The sequence below is a fragment of the Asterias rubens genome, chromosome 6, assembly GCF_902459465.1.
Source record: "Asterias rubens chromosome 6, eAstRub1.3, whole genome shotgun sequence".
In the NCBI taxonomy this organism is placed as follows: domain Eukaryota; kingdom Metazoa; phylum Echinodermata; class Asteroidea; order Forcipulatida; family Asteriidae; genus Asterias; species Asterias rubens.
The window spans coordinates 12069318-12092941 of NC_047067.1; the positions used below are offsets into that span (position 1 = coordinate 12069318).

At 38.5% G+C, this 23624-nt stretch overlaps 2 protein-coding genes across 2 annotated transcripts; both read right to left on the bottom strand.

Moving 5' to 3' along the window:
* Positions 1 to 897: 897 nt before the first annotated feature.
* LOC117291753 lies at positions 898 to 7385 on the bottom strand. The gene is made up of 3 exons (XM_033773649.1): positions 6849 to 7385; positions 1803 to 2091; positions 898 to 1267 (listed from the first exon to the last, which is right to left on the bottom strand). The coding sequence occupies exons 1-3, from the start codon at positions 7089 to 7091 to the stop codon at positions 1233 to 1235; spliced, it is 567 nt and encodes a 188-aa protein (XP_033629540.1). The 5' UTR covers positions 7092 to 7385; the 3' UTR covers positions 898 to 1232.
* A 3615-nt stretch (positions 7386 to 11000) lies between these two features.
* LOC117291359 lies at positions 11001 to 22166 on the bottom strand. The gene is made up of 12 exons (XM_033773007.1): positions 22148 to 22166; positions 20464 to 20694; positions 19778 to 19899; positions 17687 to 17856; positions 16481 to 16665; positions 15627 to 15728; positions 14690 to 14776; positions 14358 to 14555; positions 13972 to 14079; positions 12849 to 12941; positions 11950 to 12162; positions 11001 to 11132 (listed from the first exon to the last, which is right to left on the bottom strand). Exons 1-12 carry the CDS (start codon positions 22164 to 22166, stop codon positions 11077 to 11079), a joined length of 1584 nt encoding a protein of 527 aa, XP_033628898.1. The 3' UTR covers positions 11001 to 11076.
* Positions 22167 to 23624: the final 1458 nt, after the last annotated feature.

Here is a 23624-nt window from a genome sequence, read left to right on the forward strand (position 1 = left end):
AACCCTACCCCTTAACTGGGTAAATTATTTCCCGGGAAAATGTTATTTCCCAGGAAATGTTTTGTAGTGTGAACAGATCGACTAACATTTCCCGGGAATTTCCCGGGAAATACTTGTAGTGTGAAAAGGGCTATACTCTTCTAAAAAACTCTCGGTCAGAGATAACCGGATTACGGGTCCGAGGGGGGACCTGGCCCATCTCTAGGCCAGGCTGACCCGAAAACTGGTCATAACTTGGACTTTGACGGATTTTGCGTCAGTTTGATACATTCCTGAGTCTTTTTGACTCATATTCCGGGTAGAACACGGACGCATAAATGGATAAGGACCCCATCATGTTTAGAGTGTACGGCAAAAGTATAAGACTCTGCAAGAAAGTTTCACGGCATGATCATTCTGAATATTTATAGCCTAAATAAACATCTAACGTCACACTTCGAGGCTCGTGAATTACGTCAGAGGTTCTGCCGCAGTTGAGCCCACGTACATTTGGTGCGTTCGTTTAGCTTCCCTGGGTCGACCCGGTCTGCCCCCGGTGCGTTCAAATAGCTTTGACGTCATTCCTGGGGCTCACCCGGGCCAGCTCACATCAGTGCCCTGCTTGCGGAGTGGGTCACTCGGGGTGACCCAAGGTGCATGACGTTACCACGAGAGGGCGAGTGTGATCGTTCGATGAGCTCTTGTCAGATCAGGGGCCAATTTCATAGAGCTGCTTTTAAGCAAAAAAATTGCTTAACCACGAAAATAGCTCGCTTGTTTTACACATGTTACTGGCCAAAATGTCATGCCATATACATTGCATGTGATTGGTATTTAGCTGTTGTTTACTTAGCATAACAATTGAGTTGAGCCTTGGCCGGTAATCTGATTTTACAAAGGAAGGATTTTGTTGCTTAAGCAGCTCTATGAAATTGGGCCCAGGGGCTCACCCAAGTGAGCACCCCGAGGTCGACAAGGAAGCTAATCGAACGCAATTACAGTTGACCGTGTATCATTTCACAAGGCCTCCATGAGATTCCTGATCCAATACCTGTCCTTATCCTTGTGGATAATGACAGGGGACTTGTCTATCTGAGTAACTCTCTAGCACACAGTGGCGTCATTCCACATGGTCTGCTGTTACATGCGCGTTTGAACCACCATAGTTTTGACTCGTGGTGATCCCAGCTGCGTCGCGTTCTTTTAAAGCACATGATGCGTCTCTTTGAGGTGAGACCGAATCCGGGCTGGGCCTAGATGAACACTGGACATGACATGCTGAACACATCTGTTGAGAAAACAAGATCGTTTTATCACAATGCTGCGACTTTAAGTTAAGAGAAAACAAATATATTTGCCGGAACTCACTTTGGCCCATACATAACGTTGTTAGGGGCGTTCTGTTCTGTATCATATTTGAAACCATAAAATCACCCTAAAACATGACTAAAAATCTTGACTCAAAAGAGGGCGCTATCAGAAGAAATGTGCACGCAGTTCATCATACGTGGGGGGGGGGGGGGGGGGGCAGGGGGGCAGATTCTCCGGCCACATCGGCCATTAAAATAACAATTGTTACATTTGGAAAAGTTAGTCCCCCCCCACACAGATCTGAAAGAGGGAAAATAACCAAGTGGTACCGTCGTTTTTGAATTGTCCAATAATTTTAAATTAGGGCCCTTTAGCGTCATTTTAATTAAGTCAGATGCTAAATGGACTTTGGGGGGGGGGGGGGGGCGCAAACACGCATGCATTTACAAGTCCCCCATCTCTTGACCGTGTTATTAACAAACATAGATGAATCAGTAGAGGGCGCTACTCACCTTCCACCTCAGTTTCATCAAAATCGAGGCTGCCGAGGCTGACGTCACCGAATAGAGCCTCCGGGTCACTGCCCCTACGTCGCCTTATCGGCGACAACCGACTGACAACGTCCCGGATGTCCAAGTGCCCGGATTGAACTAGGAGGTCGGGAACCTCGTCCGGCATTATGGATGCCTTGTGTTGGTTGCTAGGCGACCGGTCCTGAGCGTTGCCGTAGAGATCGCTGATCATGCCGTAGATGCGTAGAAGCTGCCGTAGCAAAGACTGGTCCTGCATCCGCATCGCTTTCTGAATATGGAGAGGAAGAAAAAATATTCACAAAATTATCACAATTGTCACGATCTTGTTCCCGTTTGTGGATGATAAAGTGAATAATCATCAGCGAGTCCTCTGATGTTTAAAGGCATGTACACTATCTGTAACTACTCAAAAATATTGTTAGCATACAAACTTACTTGGTAATGAGCAATGGAGAGCTGTTGAGAGTATAAAACACTGTGAGAAACGGCTCACTCTGAAGTAATTCAGTTTTTTTTTTCAAAAGATGTAATTTCCCACTCAAATATTTAAATAAATCAGCCCTTAAGCCTTCCATTCGGCGTCTGAAAGCACACAAATTAGGTTGCTTTTCCTTTCAATATTATGCAACTTGTTTATGAGATTGACAATTACAAAACGTCCTCAGTGCCTTTAAAGCCATGTGAGAATCACGGTTCTACGAGGAGCTGGCGAGGGTTGGATGTTAGGAAACCTCTTGACGGTGCTCCACGTCGCAGCCCGGAGTGCAACTGAGCTTTAGGTCTACATCTTGGTTTTATGATGAGTGTTATATTACCTCAGTAGTTTAGTCGCCACCGTCAAGAGGGAAGGGAAATTCTCACATGGCGACTACAGTCTAGTTATTGACCCACAAACTTGTGTTGTTATGAATCCACAGTGGATCAGTGATTGCAAACTGTGATCGATGCACAACCGCTCATTCTATTCACTTAGGACCACGGTTATAAAGCATTTTTTATTTTAAACAATACAAACAATTGTTGTTGTTAATTACTTCAACTAATATTTAAATACAAGTTAATAAATAAAATAATATTACACATCAGAGCATGTTTATCTGATGTTTTTTGTCTTATGGGGGGGGGGGGCTCCGCATTTATTGTTTAAAGGCAGTGGACACTATTGGTAATTACTCAAAATAATTATTGGCATAAAACCTTACTTGGTGACGAGTAATGGGTGGAGGTTGATGGTATAAAACATTGTGAGAAACGGCTCCCTCTGAAGTGCCATAGTTTTCTAGAAAGAAGTAATTTCCACGAATTTGATTTCGAGACCTCAAATTTAGAACTTGAGGTCTCGAAATCAACCATCTAAACGCACACAACTTCGTGTGACAAGGGTGTTTTTTCTTTCATTATTATCTCGCAAGTTCGATGACCGATTGAGCTCAAATTTTCACAGGTTTGTTATTTTATGCATATGTTGAGATACACAAACTGTAAAGGCTAGTCTTTGACAATTACCAATAGTGTCCACTGCCTTTAAACACGCACCCAAGATCGAGCACACTGTTCAAGATTTAATGAGGTCGTGGGTTCATATCCCATCAGGAGTAGTCTCACATGCGTTTAATCTGAACACACGCTACCCCACCGACAATCACATTTATTATAGCCGCTATGTATACTTTCGTAATTTTAATTTATTTCTTGGGAGTTTGTGGGGATTTTATGTTATTATATTTATGTTCAAATTCCTGTTTGACTGACTAATGGGCAAATAAACACTTCAAGTTTATTATCTTCAAGTCCAAAACAAACACACAGCAAGAAGAAGGGTTAAGGGTCAATTGCGAACATTTAACAACTCTTTATCTTTTGACATGTACTAGCTGTATGTCGTAAACCTTTAAAAGGGATTCTAAAACAAGGATGTATGTACACACACTGTAAAGAAATACATTGAGAACTTAGTAGACGATATTGAATACAAATAAATAATACATAAAACAGTAGAATAAACAAAAATAAGCATTCCTAACTACACAAGCAATACAAATGATACGTTTATTAATAGTATTTTGATATTATTTTGTTTCATTATGATGTGAACAGGTGATCTCTTTGAAAACCAGCACAACAATGATTTGCTCTTTTAATCTAAACCTACCCCTCTCTCATCACGTGTATTTCCGTCATTTACTTTTACTCATTAAACAAACGGGTGACCATTACTTTAATTGATAAGTGTATAATGTATCTCAATACGTCAATCGGGAGTACGTTCACAACGCATTCCTTACGGCCTTGTAAATACAGCACCATTCATGTATAATTACAATGGACTTCCTGTACGCATTTCCTTTGCTCGCTAACACATACAGACATATATCCATTTAAATTATTCATAAAACAAAAAGTGATTACATATTATGAAAGCAAAACTGTTTACATAAATGAGAGTGGATGTTCTTGAGTAAGTATCTGTTCTCACGCTCAAAACTGGATCGGGCAAACCAGGAAACCATTAAGTAACATTCAAATGTATTGCACAAGATTGCTAAATGATGAAAAACATCATCATTAGGTTTTTAGGATGAAAGCTAACTAATTATACAGTTCACACCAGTACAAATTTTCTTGTGAAAACAAGTTCCTTTTGAAACGAAGTAATTAAGAAATCTGCAGCTGAGATCCTTAAAGGCAGTGGACACTATTTGTAACTGTCAAAGACTAGCCTTCATAGTTGGTGTATCTCAACATATACATAAAATAACAAACTTGTGAAAATTTTAGCTCAATCGGTCATCGAACTTGCGAGATATGAATGAAAGAAAAAACACCCTTGTCACACGAAGGTGTGTGCGTTTAGACGGTTGATTTCGAGACCTCAAGTTCTAAAACTGAGGTCTCGAAATCAAATTCGTGGAAAATTACTTCTTTCTCGAAAACTATGGCATTTCAAAGGGAGCCGTTTCTCACAATGTTTTATATCATATCAACCTCTCCCCATTACTCGTCACCAAGTAAGGTTTTATGCTAATAATTATTTTGAGTAATTACCAATAGTGTCCACTGCCTTTAATAAAAAATAACGGCAACAGCTGATTTCGCTTGGAATGGTACAACCAACAACAAGGACAGTACAAGATTAAAGGCACTGGATACCTTTGGTAATTGTCAAAGATCAGTATTCTCACTTGGTGTATCTCAACATATGCGTAAAATAACAAATCTGCGAAACTTTCGCCTCATTTCTCTTCGAAGTTGCCAAAGAATAAATGAAAGGAAAAACACCGTTATTGCACATAATTATTCGAGTGTGCTTTCAGAATCCTAAAAATCGAAAGAGAAAAAACTTCTTTCTCAAAAACTACGTTACTTCAGAGGGAGCGGTTTCTCGCAATGTGTTGTACTATCAGCACCTCTCCACTGCTCGTTACCAAGTATTTTTTTATGCTAACAATTATTTTGAGTGATTACCAATAGTGTCCAATGTCCAAAGCATGCGGATGCAATACGTTCAAACTCAAAATCACTGTGACGTTTTTAGTTACAAGGCTGGAATGACTCATTGTCTAACTATCCGACTAAACTATCGGGTTTAAGTTACGGGTATATAAAATAATCCAACATGTGCAGTATTTACAGTAGGTGCATTTTAAAGGCACTGGACACATTTGGTAATTGCCAAAGACCAACCTTCTCAGTTGGGGCATCTCAACATGTACATGTACATAACGAAACCTGTAAATTTTTTAACTCAATCGGTGCCAGTTGCAAGAGATTAGTTTAAAAAAAAAACACCTTTGTCGCACAAGTTGTGAATTGCTTTCAGATGCTTGAATTTGAGACCTCGGCTGAGGTCTCGAATTCAATTCAAATATTTTAGTGAGAAATACATTCTTTCTCAAAAACTACGTTTCTTACGATGTCACCATCAACAGCTCTATATTGCTTGTTACCAAGTGAGTTTTTATGCAAACAATTATTGTTCTGAGTAATTACCAATATAGTCCAGTGCCTTTAAAGGCAGTGGACACTATTGGTAATTACTCAAAACAATTATTAGCATAAAACCATACTTAGTAATGAGTAATGGGGAGAGGTTTAAAACATTGTGAGAAACGGTTCCCTCTGAAGTGACGTAGTTTTCGAGAAAGAAGTAATTTTCCACGAATTTGATTTCGAGACCTCAAGTTTAGAATTTGAGGGAGGTCTCGAATTTGAGGTCTCGAAATCAAGCATCTGAAAGCACACAACTTCGTGTGACAAGGGTGTTTTTTCTTTCATTATTATCTCGCAACTTCGATGACCAATTGAGCCCAAATTTTCACAGGTTCGTTATTTTATGCATATGTTAAGATTTACACCAAGTGAGAAGACTTGTCTTTGACAATTACCAAACGTGTACCTTCCCTTTAACACTATACCAGCATGTATGGAGCATCTGCTTTACTATAGACGAGTTGTACTACGGTGACCCCGAAAAACCTTGGAGATTGTCATTGTCTCTCATCTTGCTAATTAAACAATGCAAATATGCAGAGGCATTGTTGCGGAATGAGTAATGCTAAATAACCATGCCATAAAGTGGTTGTAAATATCATAAATAAAGCAGGAATTCTTAATGACGATTAAAGGCACATATTTAGTAATTACTAAAAAATAATTGTTAGCATAAAAACTTACATGTTTACGAGCAATGGAGAGTTGTTCTACTTCCTACTACATTCTACTACCTCCATGCTCTATCTAAAGTAACAACGTTTTAGGGACGGAGTTAATCTCCTCTCAGATATGGACAAACCTTTTATTAGGCATATGAAAGCACAAACATTTGTGCAGCAAGTGTGTTTTTTCTTTCGTTGTTGTCTTAGCAACTGCAATGGCCAATAAGTCCAAATTTTCACAGGTTTGTTCTTTATGCATGAAATACACCAAGTTAGAATACTGGTCTTTGGCAAATACCAAGTGTTCAGTGCCTTTAATTCAAAATAGACAAGATAATTTCAAAGAAGATTAAAAATTAAGTGTATTTACCAATTCCCTCCTTAGCATCCTCAGTTGACAGTTCACCCTCTCCTCTGAGTTTTGGCACCTCTCAGCCAAGGTGTCACTCTCATGTCTTAGGTCCTCCCCAGTGGTGATCGATGGGTTGGGGCTGATCCTACTTGTTGCAGCACCCCACACCCCTTTACGTGGATGAGGCAAGGTCGCGGAATACCTGATGGGTGGTATGGCATCCATCCTCGAGCCGTGTTGTTCCTTCTCGATGTGGTTCATGATAACATTGGTGCCAGACTAAACCTCCATCAGCTCCTTATTGATGATTCTCCCATAATTGTTCTCTCTTTTTTTTTAATTAAGATTACTAGAAGTGTCGCTTAGCTGTTCACCGTGATCATTTTATTGCTATCAATCCCCTTAGTCCGGACATTGTGTGCAGTGTTGTGGAATATGCATGCATGCCCGTTGCTATTTTTGTTTTACAATATTGACTGTGTATACACTCATCGTATCTCGTGTGTACGTGATTATGAACAACTCCCTGCTTCCCCACGACACAATGCAATGCGAGAGTGTTGTGTACAAAATGATCAATACTCGATCCTCGCAGGGGTCGCTACTCCTATTCAGCGTTGGTGTCTAAAGCCTTGTATGAATGGAAGAAACAACCGAAAGCAAACAAATGGAACAAACAGGGTCATCGTTATATGATTGATCTTTGGCTACTTAACCACTTGTGTGCGTACGGACCGAGATAAGAAACGAACAAGTGTGTGCTTTTATTTTTTTGGGGGTCTCAATTCAATTGACGAGTTTCAACGATCCAACCCCTTACGAGCACAAATCATACATAAGTAATTACAATCAAACTGTTTAATCGAGACTTCATATATTTTAAATGAAAGATCAATTATTCTGTCTTGAAATAATTTAACCTGCAAAGTGCCGCCCTTGGCAATAGAGGTTGTGGGCTGGGGATGGGGTGGGGGGGGGGGGTGTCAAAGGAAGTATAGAGAAAGGAATGAAATGTTTCAAGACAATGAAGAAAGGGGAATAAAACTCTTCAATGATAGGTATTTACTGGACAAACACCGCCGTGCAATTATTTTAAACTACCTGGCTAATGTATTGAAGCAAACTACAACGATCAAACAAAGCTAAGGCACAATTTTGACAGCAATACATATTTTAATAGAATTTAATTTAATATTTATTTGGGGTTACCCTTTAACACCGATGTGTTTCCCGGTACTTTCCCGAGGTCTGTGCTAAAAGACAGCAATATATGCGTGTGATTGTTTTTAAAGGCAGTGGACACTAGATGTAATTACTCAAAATATTTATTAGCATAAAACCTTTCTTGGTGACGAGTAATGGGGAGAGGTTGATATGGTATAAAACATTGTGAGAAACGGCTCCCTTTGAAATGCCATAGTTTTCGAGAAAGAAATAATTTTCCACGAATTTGATTTCGAGACCTCAGGTTAAGAACTTGAGGTCTCGAAATCAACCATCTATTAAACGCACACAACTTCGTGTGACAAGGGTGTTTTTTCTTTCATTATTATATCGCAAGTTCGATGACCGATTGAGCTCAAATTTTCACAGGTTTGTTATTTTATGCATATGTTGAGATACACCAACCGTGAAGGCTAGTCTTTGACAATTACTAAATAGTGTCCACTGCCTTTAAAGAACTCGTGAAAGTACTGGGTATTATACAGTGCTAACACAAATCGGCGTAAGGGGAAAAACAAAACTAATAGCAATACGTATGTTACAATGTTACTAGTTAAGTATATGACATTTATGTCATGTCAAATCAATCAATATTTGTTCACCTGCTGTACGCATCGACCGTATTACATTATAGTATCGTTATTCCACTGGCAGAAAACTCTGTTGATATTGTATAACCTTTATATCAGCCTCTTTGAAAGGAAGTTTTTTTTATATTCATAATCTATATTTTTTTGATCAAAGACACCCCTTTACAAAATGATCTCAATGTTGTTGTTGTTCTGTTTTTATTTTATTTTTTAGATAACAGCTAACATTATACAAATGTATTTTTGGTTTGCGGTAACACCATGTGTGTATCTACTTGCCAGGTAGAGTTGTTCTTAGGGAACTGTCTTGCTTTATTCTACTGCCGTGGAGTAGATAATCGGAGGTTCGGGAGACTTCTCAGTTCTGAAAAGAACTGTCCTGCTTTTTAACTATTACCAGGGCGGATAGTATAGAAATTAGACTGGACTACTACTTTAGCTTATAGGATCGTAATTAACTGTACTGCCGCGGAGTCAGTTCTGAAATTGGTCTTAACGTTTCGACTAGCTTGCTCTAGTCATCGTCAAATCCTATATAACATACTATCTACAAAATGAGAACATTTATTCGCCAACCAATTATTGACTTTAATAAATCCCAGATATCTTTCTTCGTCGGATTTCAGGTTCTTCCTATATTATTGAAACTCAAGTCTACTTCGACCCAACGCATGAGCCAAATTTCATAGAGCTACTTAAAGCACAAAATGTAGCAAAGCACACACATAATAAGGTTGCCAGCCAAAGTACCATGCCTAAAAAGTACAATTTGTGACTGGTATCCTGCTCATTTCTGTTTAGCAGGAAATTGTTTAGGGAAAGATGCTTAGATGAAATGTGGCCCTAGTCTCTAAACGATTTGGTCTTGGTGACAAACTCGACCAGGATGTTTATATCAATTCATACGATCCAACAAGGAAATATTATATTAAAAAACAAAAACTATACCAACCAACTTCCTGGAAAGTAAAGATTCAAGCACATTGTTGATGACATACAAATGTTGAGTAGCAAATTGCATGATAGGGAGGCCTCCCGAACCGGAGATCGTTGGTTCAAATACCGCTCTAGTCATTTGTTTTTGTTCAACCCCCAAATTATGTAAAACTTGCACAGTCTTGTGGTTTATTATTTGAGTGATAAACCAGGATTTACATAATTGTCTTTAAAGATGGACTCTATGACACTCCTTATAATTTAATTATCCAGTAAAATTAACGGTTATTATTGTACTCGTAATGAATACTAAAAATGCACCTCTTCGCGCAGTTTTTTTCAGCCGAGAGTGTATAGTAAGAAACTACTTATCTGAGTGTCATAAATGTAATGCAAACGACACCCCTGACGTCACTGGTGGTTAGAATCACAGATGGTATACTACATCTAAAATTACTTTGTTTGTATATTACGTGCGTGCCAAGTTCAAGCTTTTACCACAAAGTGTAGGAATTATAATGTTCACTCACTATTTGGACTTACATACACGTCTATTTGCTTGGGAACACAAAGCACAATCCAAAGAAACCAATCTTACATACCACAGTATTAAAATAATCCTTCCGTTTTACCCTGGGTATCCTAATAGTTGTGTTATTTTTGTAAAATTAAGCCTATTGTTTAGTTCGTCGTTAACAAGCTAAATTGTCATAGAAACTGTGCTTTTTTGTGGAAATATTCTCCTGCAAAACTCCGGAAGTTCCATTCAATTTGTTAGATGATTCAATTTGTCATATATAACATTTGAAGAGCCCTACATCAACTGATGGTGTTAATAAAACATCATCTCCTATGCGGGTGCAAGTAGCAATTCCTAATCAATCACTCTCACTGTGTGTTCAGGGATCTGATTTCACTCACCAGATTCACTCATCAATCGTCATTGTTTCGTTAATAATTAAAATATTGTCATGTTTACATTGGCGCCGTGGCCAAGTTGTGGTAGGATATTAAGTTTATCTTTTACATAAAATTATTATTACGTTAAAAAAAACCTTGTACTATTGCTTTCGGTAGTTTTTTTAAAGGAACACGTTGCCTTGGATCGGACGAGTTGGTCTATAAAAAGCGTGTGTAACCCTTTTTTATAAAATACATATGGTTGGAAAGATGTTTTTAAAGTAGAATACATTGATCCACACAATTTTGCCTCGAAATTGCGTGGTTTTCCTTTTACTGTGCGAACTAACACGGTCGGCCATTTATGGGAGTCAAAAATTTGACTCCCATAAATGGCCGTCCGTGTTAGTCGACGAGGTAAAAGGAAAACCGTGCAATTTCGAGGCATGTTTGTGTGGATCATTGTATTCTACTTTTACAACATCTTTCTACCAATATGCATTTTATAAAAAACGGTTACAAACGCTTTTCAAAGACCAACTCGACCGATCCAAGGCAACGTGTTCCTTTAAGGGAAAATCATTTCAAACAGGGCGTCATTCACTTCGAATCAGTGCTTGCATGCGAATGGTATCGGCTACTTCGACATTCCCTGCGAATGGAAAAGAAGAACGACTTTTAGACGGAGGTTTTGAGAGGAAAAATAGTTTTTAAGTACGTTGAAAATCAGAAAACCAGTAGTTTCTTATGTTATTATTTTATTTTATTTTATTGATCAATAAGTTGTGAAGCCAATGACTCCCAGAAAAGCGAACCAAATCACTGTACTATAGTCGTAAACCCAAGTGAGAGAAGACAACGAATTAAAGGGACGGTACACGTTTGGTAATTACTCAAAACAAATATTAACTTAGTAACGAGCATTGGAGAGCTGTTGATAGTATAAAACATTGTGGGAAACTACTCCTTCTGAAGTAACGTAGTTTTTGAGAAAGAGGTATTTTTTCACTAAAATAATAAAAGACTTCTGGCTAGAAGTCTTTTATTCCTATCTGAAAGCACACAAATTCGTCCAACAAGGGAGTTTTTCTTTCATCATTTTCTCGCAACTTCGATGACCGATTGAGCCAAATTTTTCACCGGCTTTTTATTTTATGCTTAGGATGGGATACACCAAGTGACAACACTGGTCTTTGACAATTACAAAACATGTACAGTGCCTTTAAGCTCCGGTTTTAAAGGTGGAAGAAAACCCCCAGATTTTTTTTTATAAAACCCTAGGCATATGGTTCCATTTTATGGGATTCGAACCGGGTCCCGAAGGTGCCATTCTATAGCAAATATTTATGGTTTGTTTGCAGTTTTGTGTTCGTTTTATGGCCCCCCAAAAAACAACCCCCCCCCCCCCAAAAAAAAAAAAAAAAAACACCTTATAGTTTGTAAAGTATCTTAGACAAAACTAGTCCTACCATTTATCTTTCCGAAGATCTCAACTTCGCACATACTCAGTCGTGTGGTGCCTTCGATGAAGACGTAACGACCCAGTATATCGCGTTGGCAATCTATAAGAAAGGGGGCGTGGCTGGTTACATCTTCAAGACGGAGGGGGCTACCACACGCTGCTCCTGAATATCTTGTTGACTCTGCGCTCACAAACACCTGTGCTCCCTTCATTTTGATCCCTGCATCGAATGAAGCAGAATTTTAGTTCCTATAGGTAAATTATCTAGGGATGACGTCATCTTACGTTTAAGATGTCAATTTATCTCAGGTTTTAACAAGTTGGATGGCACCTCTGGAGCTCCGTACATTACAGACTGCCTTGAATCAGATAACGGTAGACATTGTACATTTCCAGAATAGTAATAGTTATTTGGGCAGTGTCACCTTTGTATAGTCAACTACTGTAACAATAAAACTGCAGCCACAGGACCAAGTTTACACTATTCAAAAGACCAAAATAAACCCTGTCCCACACACAAGAAAACACTCAAGTAATTTATGTCGTGTGTTTTTTTCGGAGTAGGACCAATCAACTGCAGCCGAAGGTTTTGAGTGCACCAATTCAACAGAATGCTGAAATTTGTTAAAAGTTGAATCTAAATGAATCAGAAAACACTTAAATATCTGTCAGCATATGACAAAAATATGCATGGATTGCACATGACGTCACTGACCACCATCTTTGATGTAAAACAATGGGAAAGTGGTACACGTTTACGCACTGTGCAGCACGACACTCGGCCAATGATAGCCATTTAGTGTACGAGCGTGTATGTAAGGCCACCGGGGCTAGACCAATGATATAGCCTCTCACGCGTGCACGTATGATCAAAACTGGCGGCTAATGCAGGGGTTGTAAACCTACATTCGACTAAGTCTGGATAGGGGCTGATGACGACCTTCACAACGACGAGATTATCTCCAAGGTCAACCATCCACCAAGGGTTGATCTCCTCATCTAAGACAAAATGATGGAAATGCAAAATTGTCAAAATAATGTTGTCATCAAGCAGGATAACTGTCTGAAAGGCACTGGGAACCTTAGGTCAAAGACCAGGGCCTAATTTCATAAAGCCTGTAAGCACAACAATTTGCTAAGCATGAATTTTCTTCAGGATTAAAAAAAAATAAAAACAGGATCACCAACCAAATTTCTACGTGATATCCAGGATTTTTACAAGCAAACAACAGCTGAATGCCAGTAACAAACAATCTGCAACAAATTAAAACTTGGTTGGTGATTTTGTTTTTATCAACGAAGAATATAATTCAATTCAATTCAATTCAATTCAATTCAATTTATTTATTTCATCACAGATTACAAGTAAAAAGTGGAGAAAAAAAAATTCCCTGTGTGCACTAAAAGATTTAAATTTGATACTTATATAAAAAAAACATTACATTTTAAAAACACAGAATCTTCATGCTAAGCAAATTTTTGTGCTTACAGGCTTCATGCAATTGGGCCCAGAATTCTCACTTGGTGTATCCTATACATTATTCATTAAATAAACAATGTGTGAAAACTTTGGCTTAATCGGTCATCGAAGTTGCAAGAGAACAATGACAGAAAAACACCCTTTTTGCATTACTTCGTGTGCTTTAAGATGCATACTAAAAGGCTTAATCTTAAAAATGTATAAAGTGTTTTATTATTTGAGTGTAAACAATTCCCCTTTTTCTCAAAAACTACGAGACTATAGAGGGAGCCGTTTCTAGTTTAAATAATTACCAGTAGTGTCCAGTGCCTTCAAACCTGTGCAGCCTTTTAGTAAGGAACTCCATTGTCGCCGGACTTGCAATTACAAGGTTGTGGGTTTTTTAGAGTCTCCCAAGCTAACCGCATGGTTTCACAATGACTAGAATAGTATTGTCGCCAAGGTACTGAATGGCATTGTTTTGATTTGTGCAATTCATCAATGTTTGTTCTATCTATTTAGGCTGTACACCTTTTTTATATTTTCACAGAAGGTATAAAACATACGTACTAGTCTGACTACAGGTGAAGTCCAGGACACCATCCACTGAAGCTGACGCGTTATGGGTAAGAACGCTGCTCTGCCAGGTCGGTTGTCCTGCAAGAATTGGATCCTGCCCTGTAATAGTAAAACACAGAAACAGTGTTCGAAGTATACAAAACATTTTACGGAAACACTATGGATGCCACATGAATAAAACAAATCTCTCTTTGTACATGATAAGTTATCATGTACTTACGTACGTGACGAGTTATCGTGTACGTACACGATAAGTTATCATGTACGTGCACGACAAGTTATCATTATTATGTACGTACACGATACGTTTTAAGTTTATTCTTGTACGTACATTATAAACTATCATGTACGTAAATGAGGTCAACCTACTGACTTGCCTTTAACGAAAGCAGACACCCCACAGAATGCCAAGATGCCTTGTTTTCCTTCAATGCCGAGGCTGAGATACCGACCGTAAGCTTCACCTTCGCATATAACATCGACGCCTACCACGACGATCGGACTACCGCACGGTTCACCAGAGCCTTTATCCAGGCTGCTGCTCACGCGAAATTGAGCTCCGATGACATTGGTCTCTGGAAAAAATAACAAATTTACACGGTACTCAGATACTAAGTTGTCAAAATAACATAGGCTACCTATAGCAAGCAAATACACATAGTGTTACCGCAAACTAAATACGTATTAATATTAAAATTGTAATTCTTACTTGCCATTTCGCAGGGTAAGATGGCCAGTCTTTCGATTTGGTAACTCTTCCCCATGTCAACAGTCCACCATGGCTCATACTCAAAGTCTGGTTTAAATTTAAATCAAACAAATACAATGTTAACAGGAACATAATACCTTCAGTTTTTTGAAACGTTCTATTCATGTAATCCTAGTTTGATATCTACAATAAAACTATAAAGTACACATTTTTTTCAAAAGGTGCACTGGTAGCGCTTTCAGATACCGCCGAAAATCCGGAGCAAAACGCAAAACGCTACACTGACGCGCACGTTTTCACGTTTTTCATTTGCCTCCTTTGACCTCAGTGAGGGTGCTTTTTGACCCCAGTGAGGGCGCTTTTTGACCACAGTGAGTGCGCTTTTTGACCGAGTGAGGGCGCTTTTGACCCCAGTGAGTGCGCTTTTGACCCATGTGAGGGTGCTTTTTGACCCCAGTGAGGGCGCTTTTTGACCCCAGTGAGGGCGCTTTTTGACCCCAGTGAGGGCGCTTTTTAAGCGTGTGACGTCACAAGCCAGGGGTAGGAAGAATAATCAGTAATTGGAATAAACAATCTGAAAAACGTTTCTGACAAAAAACGTTTCTCAGTATTTGTGGGTGATCAAAATGTTTTTAAAACAACAATAAAAAAACATCACTACGAAGTGAAAGATTCTCAACATGCTTTATACAATCGAAAAATGCTATCATTATTATAAGCGATTTCTAAGTGTGCATCTTCCATATGAGCAGATCCGTTATAATAGTTGACTACAAACAATGTGACGTGACTATAAATCGCCAGCAGGTTACAATATATCCTTTGAGGGAGTGTTTGCTCTGAAAAGAGCCGGTTTGGTCTCGACGTTTCAAGGAGTATACTCTGCTCGTCTTTAGGAGAAATGCAACATAAAGAATGTGTATGTTGTTGTTGTTACCTGTGCTCATTCTGGTGTTTGATTTAAGATCTACCCCAAACTGACCGAATCCAGGGGACGAGGTTGAGCTTTGGACCGCCTCCGTTCCATGTGACAAAACATCTGTATCAGGACATTGGGTATAAATTGTTCGTATCAATGAGTATGAGAAAATACAGTTAGCTGTTGCAAAATGCTTCCCAACTAAAATTACCTGTTCGTGTTCATTGTACTGTCAATTATAGCGTTCGAAAAAGACTCTGCTAGGGTCGAAACGTCAGGCCATAACTATTGTTTGCATCAAACAAATATGTTGAGAGAAATCATACTTTGCTAGATTGTTAACATGTTCGATCACTGATATCATTTTCGCTGTGATTTTGATTTGTATCGCTGTGACAATCATCGTTACGTACCGTCATGTTTGATGGACGGTAACGTAAAAGTATACAAAGCCATTGCGACGTACATTTGTTTCGTCGCTATCAATTAAGGGGAACGTTGCCTTCGGATTGGGCGCTTTTGGCTGTGACAAAAAAAAATGTTTATAACTTTAGAATAAAACATGAATTTGTTTTAACATTGTTTCACAATCCACAAAAAAATATGTGAACATTCAAATGTGAGCGTCTTTTCTTCTTGAAGATTGCCTGGATCTGGAACTGCGTCGATTTCACAAACTCTTCCTAACTTAGGATTAATCTTATGACTTAGGACGAGTCCCAACCCTGCACTGTAGCATGTAAGTCTTAAGAGTAATCCTAAGTTAGGACGAGTTACTCGTCCTACTCGAGATAAGACGAGTCCCAAATCTTTGTGAAATCGACGGCTGGTTGCCTAGCCTGAAAATTGCCTCATGTGGCATGGTTCTTTACCTCTGTCGATCCAGTCGACGCGCCCTCCCTTCCCAAAGGCTACGATGGGCTGGCTCAACCTCACTCCTTGGAGAATACTTTCTAGATCTTGCTGCGCAAAGACGAGCCAGCCAGAAACGGGCAATTCTTTTCTCGTCTCCACCGAGTGTATTCCAAGCAACTCGGCACTTGATGGGAAAGTTAGCCTGTCAATATTCAGTTGAGACTGGGTTATTTGATGATGGTATTGTACTGTTCCTCTTTATTTTAAAGGCACTGAAGCCAAAACCTTTGGTAATTTTTAAAGACCAGTAAAATAAAAAAAATCCGTGAACATTTTGCAAAGTTGCAAGAGATTAATGAAAGAAAAACACACTCTTTGAACAAATGTTTGTGCATTCAGATGGATAATAAAAGGTTTCGAAGGCCTGAAGTATTTTAATGTTTGATTGAGAAATTACGTATTTAAAATAAAAATACACTTCAGAGGGAGCCGTTTCTCACAATGTTTTATCAACAGCCATCCAGTGTTCATTACCAAGTAAGTTTTTACGCTAATATTTGTTTTTGAGTAAGTTACCAAGAGTTTCCAGTGCCTTCAAATCTGTAGACAATACAAACTGAATACTAGTTGGAAAAGGGGCTGTCAAGACTATCAAAAGTATAAAAACTGCAACGAAAGCGGACATATTTTAAAGAGAACCAGTTGGGTCTAAAAAAAAAAAAAAAAATAAATAAATAAAAAAAATATATTCTAAGATCGTTTTAGATGACGTAATTAAAGCCATTGGATCATTTCGGTAAACAGTATTGTCCGAGGCCCGCACTTCGTGTATCACAACTTCTATATAAAATAACAAACCTGTGGAAATTTAGGCTCAGTCGGTCATCGGAGTCGGGAGAAAATAACGGGAAAACCCACCCTTGTTTCCGCACGTTTCGCCGTGCCATGTTTATAATAAATCCGTAATTCTCGCTAACGAGAATTTATATTGTTTTGATGTTTTCTCAAAAAGTAAAGCATTTCATGGAATAATATTTCAAGAGAAGTCTTTCACCATTACCTTCTGTACACCCTGTAAATTATTTGTAAATCTGTGAACGTTTATTTTGTGTTCTGTACCGAAAGGGTCCAATGGCTTTAATTGTGTCCTAAAACTGTTAAAGATTAACAATAAGGGGTGGGGGTGGGGGCGGGACACTATTTTGTTGTGTGGTCTTACTCACCCCTGGCGTTCCCAGTTGAGTTTGAACTCAGCATTCGGGTCTAGATCGGTCCACGGGGAGTTTAGAAGTCGATTGTGGACAAACCATGACGTGTTACTGGAACCTCTGCCGTCAAACGACAGTTCAAGAACTGGATCAATCAAATGCTTGCTTCCAACGGAAATGTTGACCTGTGAGTTTGCATAATGTTGAAATATTATCAGTGAACGAAATAAAAGCAATACATAATTTTAAGGGTTTGAGTACTATTTGCACGACACAAAACACAAACGTCCAGCGATTTACCGTTTACACTCATACACCGTTTAAAGATATGTACGGTAGAAAGCTTTTTTCTTTCTTTATAATATTAACTGCTGAGATTCTGTGGTTCTTGAAAAAAAAAAAGGAAAACAGTTTCTTAAAAATTGTTTTAACATCAAGTGGATTTACGTGACTCACCCGAAAACATTGCTCTGTGATTTTCACTTTTTGTTATCAAAACCTTGACGATTATATCAAGCTGAAACTTTTTACATGTGATTGATATACATGTATCTTCACTCACAGTGAGTGGGGATTCATGCCATTGCCAAACAAATTATCTACAAAAGGTTTAAAATCTCCTTAGTTCAATTAACATAGCCAAGTCGGTTTAAGACCTCGGAAGAAAAAACATTAAAAAATTGTAATCGTTTTGCAGAATTGACCCTTCACCCTATACCCTCTCGCGACCCTCCCCTTCTGCCCCTCTCATTTTAAACCATTCCGTCTGTCTATAGGTGGGGCTGTCTGTCCGAGTACCGGCTGTCAGGTCCTACATGCACATTCAACTACAGCTTAAATGTGTGTGTTTTATTAACCAGTTGTTCTCGGTGTCACACCAAACCACACCTTTGTTGATTTTCCTTTTAGTTTCGTTCCTTTCTTTGTTTGTACTCACTTGCAAAGAACTTGGGTTGCATCTCCTTTGTTTGTACAACTAAACTTCACACTTTCATTTCTTGTTTGTCCACAAGTTCCTAAGTCAATATTGATATAAAGCGCGTTTGGGCACTTTATTTATTAGAACTTTCGTCAATACGACCATCCACTTACAAGGGAAGTTATAATATGTTTGGTAATCACTCTTAAGATTCATGGCATTAAAAACTCACTGGTTGAAAGCCTGTGGCAGCGTTTGATTGTATAAAGCATTTTTGAGAAATGATTCACTTCGAAGAAATGTGGTTACGTAAAAAGAAGTGGTATTTTGTCAAAATAAAGCTTCTGTCATTAAAATATGTGTTTTGATGAGTGGACTATGAATAAACAATTAACTAAGGTTTAACAAAAATTAGTTTCCATGTTATTAACAAATTTGCAAATAAGCCCGATCCGAGAGGGCGCTATTCGTGACGTCAATCGAGGCGCGATGAATCGCATGCAGTGCAAACACAAGATAGTGACGCTTCAGCGCAAATTAAAAACATGCCCTCAAAGTTGAAACAATACTTGATTTTTTTCACGTTAGGCAACTGTTCCTTTAGGTTCGTTACGTCTTTCAGGTACCTTCTTCGACATTCCCACTAGCTGGAAAAATTGTTGGGATCGCGTCATGTTTTAGAAAAGAACTTTTCTTTTCATGTCAAAATGTGTAGTGTATTCCAGATTTGTTTGCTGCACAGCTCTGGAAAAGACTTGCAAACTGACCCCGTCTGTATTGCTGCATGCAGCAGCAATACACCTGGTCGACATTGCCGGAAAAATGCAAGAAAAAAAAACTTTTTCGAAACGCACAACTCACGACTAGGACTTGAATGTAGTTGCACTTACGTGTGTGTTTGATGTTCGACCGAGGCAAAGTCTGCTTCGATTGACGTCACAATAGGGGTAGGCGAAGTCACCCCCACACAACTTTATTTTTTTTTTAAACATATAAATCGTTAAAAACAATCACTCAAACATTTATTTTATTGTCCAGGAACATATACTCCAAAAAAAATTATATTTCCAGGTTTAAACTTTTGCAGGAATATTACATTACATGGACAGTGATTAGGGGTTCGTGTCTTTCCAAAAACTTGATCTAGAAAAGTTATAACCAAAACCCTTTCAGCATTGTCCGTTTACCTGCTGGACACCGAGATTGTTCCAATCCTCAAGAACGTCAAGATTATAATACATCTCCTGGTCTGATTGATTGAAGCTGAGTATTTCTACCCAGTTGGTGTCAGTCGATTTACTCATCTTGTCTGCATATTTAGACACTCAGAATGAAATTAACATAATCAACGTTTTATAATATTAATTTTCCTTTATGCTATTATATTACGTCCGAAGAAAAAGTTCAAAATGGTTGTGTTCTCACACGGCACTCTGAAGAGTTTGTGATTCTTAATAAAAAATAGACAGTATGCATACAGTTTCTTGGCTTACGATATACGATGGGTCGTTCTATAAGGGTGTTGGGCTATTTGTTCGAGTTCCCTAAAAGGTCCATTCCAATCTTACAGCAACATTGAATAGAATATCATCCACAATTAATTTTTTGAAGCATAATTGTCTGTGTGCTGATGATAATAAATTATGACGCAAAATGCATAGGTATTTCTAATCACTTTGAATCCGGAGTCACATTTTTCCATATTGTGTACTGAATTAAACTGGCTTACTTTCAGAACTAGTCGTTTGACCAATACAATTTTAAGGTATTTTTAGTCATACTTTTAAAGAAATTATAGTTAATAATTTTGCAGACTTTATGAAATCGCAAACAAAAAGAGATCAGAAATTGACAATAAAACGTCGCGTCCTACCGCAATTGAAGTGGCGTTTAATGACATCAGGTTCAGCGTCAAAGAACGGCTGTTTAGAGTGCACATGCCGATACACATGCTGTACAGGTTTAATGTTAACTCCTCCAAGCATAATCATGGAACAGTCGCAGGGTTCAGCAGGAGAAACTGTGACCCATTTCATCGTCATGTCTTGACTTTGCTCATGGCCGACTGAGCAGGTATGAGCATTTATGGTTACCAGACAGAGAGCTGTTGATAAATTAACATTTTTGAAGGAAATGTTTATAAGAATATAGATTTGTATAATTATAATAGATTGATCAATGTTGCAATTTTTATGGATTTTGCATAGTAACTGCTTTTGCATAATTTGGAGCTTCTGGTAATGAGGTTTATTGATCAAGAATGGTCTTCAAAGTGCTTGATTGGCAGAAGTATTATTATTTTCATAAATATTCGTTGTTTTTTTTGGGAGGTCAAATTTATACGACTTTTTCATGTTTTGACCTTTTGATCATTACGTAGGCCTATGAAATTGCTATTAAGGACATTACAAATCTGAGCAATCGATTGTGTGCATTGTCACAAAATATATAAACGAGGTGAAAATCTGAACGAGAGGTTAAAGCCACTAAATGTTTAAACTCTGCGACAATACACGAAGGAAATGCATCCAATAATTGTCTTATAAATTATAGCTCGCACATATTTATTCCTGTCCATTGAATAATGCAAAAACAGAAACGAAAACTTTTCCAACCTACACCGATTTTTGTTTCAAAAACACCATCTAAACAACGTGGATGGTTACACGTTTTTTAGGCGGGAAAAGAGTTGTTGTTGACAACGATGCTGCGAAGTGTCCAATAGTTATCAATGTTGGACTCCTAATAGTGAAGTCTGTTAGCGTCACATCATAGTTTCAAAATAAAGTATGACAAATGGGCGGGGACATTTTTTTGGACAACGATGCTACGAGGTGTCCAATATAGTCCAATCAGTGTTGGACTCAAATGTTGAATTTTGGAGGGTCGCGGCAAAATGACAAAATTAAGATTACCTGTGATGCGCGTTCCGCCAATCAAACGTCAAAGGATCTGTGTATCTAGTTTATAATGCCTGCTAAAGACGTCTTTTTTCACACTACCGGTGTCTCATGGAAATCTGTGAATCTTGTTTTATTTAATATATAGGCTAAACCTTCGTGTTTTACATTTTGATTGTTTTTCTTGTATTGTTTACTCCTTGTATTGTTTATTTGATCTCTTGTTAATTTAAATGCAATTCAGCCCTTGGCTGCGATGGTCTTTGTTTTTAATAAACCATTTTGAATCAAATCAAATCAAAATGGGAAATTAGCACGGGCCGAAAGAGGATTATTCAATAGAGGGCGCTATCAGAAGAAGATTGTACACACATTTCGCCGTATTGAGGTCGGGGATATCCTGCCACACCGGCACTGAATATTCAAATTTTAAATTAGACTCACCAACTATCAGCAAGCTCATTATCACAACAGCCATGATTCCTCTATCTATGAATAAACCAAACAGTATCTTCAGAGCGTTGAGTAATAAACCTAAAGATACCATACAAAGTGGGGAATCCTTGAGAACCCATCGACCAAAATCGAAGATGCTGGTGCATTTACACTCGGGTTCGTTCGATTAGCTTCCCAAGGGCTAAACGAACGATCACTCACCCTCTCGTAGTGACGTCATGCTGCACGTCGAGCCAGCCCCAAGTGAACCACTCCACAAGCGGGAGCACTAGGGGCTGACCCGGGCGCTAATTTTTTTCCCAAACGATATTGCAATGATTTGGTAAAAAAGTTTGCCAATTTCATTATGACGTAATTTTGACGGAAAGAGCCAGTTTTGACGGAAAGGGGAAACAAATACTGCAATGTCGTTTGGGAAAACAAAAATTCGCGACCCGGGTGAGCCCCTGGAATGGCGTCAAAGCTGTTCGAACCTACCGGGGCAGACCGGGGTCGACCCAGGGAAGCTAAACGAACGCGGCCTATAAAAACTCAAGGAGGGCCTGGTGCCTTTCTGGGTCAAGGTGACCCGAAATATGCGTGGAAATGAACCAACAATGGTCAAACCGACGTAGAATCCCGGAGCAAAAATTCAATATTTAAACAAGTTTTTGACTACCGTAGATGCATCAGGTTTCACTGGAACCCGAATTCTATAGGTCAATTTTCAGTGGGGGTTGCTTTAGTGCATCTTACAAGCTTGTTGAACTTTTATTTAAAGGCAGTGGACACTATTGGTAATTACTCAAAATAATTATTAGCATAAAACCTCACTTGGTAACGAGTAATGGGGAGAGGTTGATGGTACAAAACATTGTGAGAAACGGCTCCCTCTGAAGTGCCATCGTTTTCGAGAAAGAAGTAATTTTCCACGAATTTGATTTTGAGACCTCAGATTTAGAACTTGATGTCTCGAAATCAAGCATCTAAACGCACACAGCTTCGTGTGATAAGAATGTATTCTTCTTTCATTATTATCTCACAATTTTGATGACCGATTGAGCTCAATTTTTCACATGTTTGTTATTTTATGCATATGTTGAGATACACCAACTATGAAGGCTAATCTTTGACAATTACCATAAGTGTCTAGTGTCTATAAAGGCAGTACCATCGGTAATTGTCAAATACCAGTTTTCCCACTAGGTGTATCCCACCATATATTATGCGTGAATAAATAACAAATCTGTGAAGTTTTGACTCAATGGTCATCGAGGTAGCAAAACAATAATGTCCAAGAAAAACATCATTGCAATGCTATTTTTCTTTTCAAAACAGGTACAACTTGACAAAATTCACACACAAAATGTGTGATAGGCTTTCCGTTTTTTTGGCAACCAGAAAGTTGCATGAATGTCAAATCTACCGTTACTTAATACAGGCAGAGAAAAGTTAATTTAGAAGAAAACAAAAAGTGTGATAATCTTACCCTCACTGAACGAACAAAGCTTATAAACGGTGACACGATAATGTGTTCAAATTGAAACTCAGCCCAAATTCTTCCCAAAGACGATCTGCTCGCTATGCAGATCAACAACCCGCCCATGCAAACGCCTTGACGGTAATAAGTAAACTGAAATAAAAATTCTCTGGCGCTTTATTAAAAAAACATCGCGTTTCGGCCTTCCGAAAACGGTTT

Excerpts from the sequence above, each read along its gene's own strand:
- LOC117291359 (XM_033773007.1), bottom strand. Across the intron at positions 16,666-17,686 it reads CTCAACTGGGAACGCCAGGG|GCTAACTTTCCCATCAAGTG; the intron begins GTGAGTAAGACC and ends GAATATTGACAG. Across the intron at positions 14,777-15,626 it reads AAACACCAGAATGAGCACAG|ACTTTGAGTATGAGCCATGG; the intron begins GTAACAACAACA and ends AATTTAAACCAG.
- LOC117291753 (XM_033773649.1), bottom strand. The coding sequence starts at position 7,091 with ATGAACCACATCGAGAAGGAACAACACGGCTCGAGGATGGATGCCATA. Across the intron at positions 2,092-6,848 it reads GGATGCTAAGGAGGGAATTG|AAAGCGATGCGGATGCAGGA; the intron begins GTAAATACACTT and ends CTCCATATTCAG. Across the intron at positions 1,268-1,802 it reads TGATGAAACTGAGGTGGAAG|ATGTGTTCAGCATGTCATGT; the intron begins GTGAGTAGCGCC and ends TTTTCTCAACAG.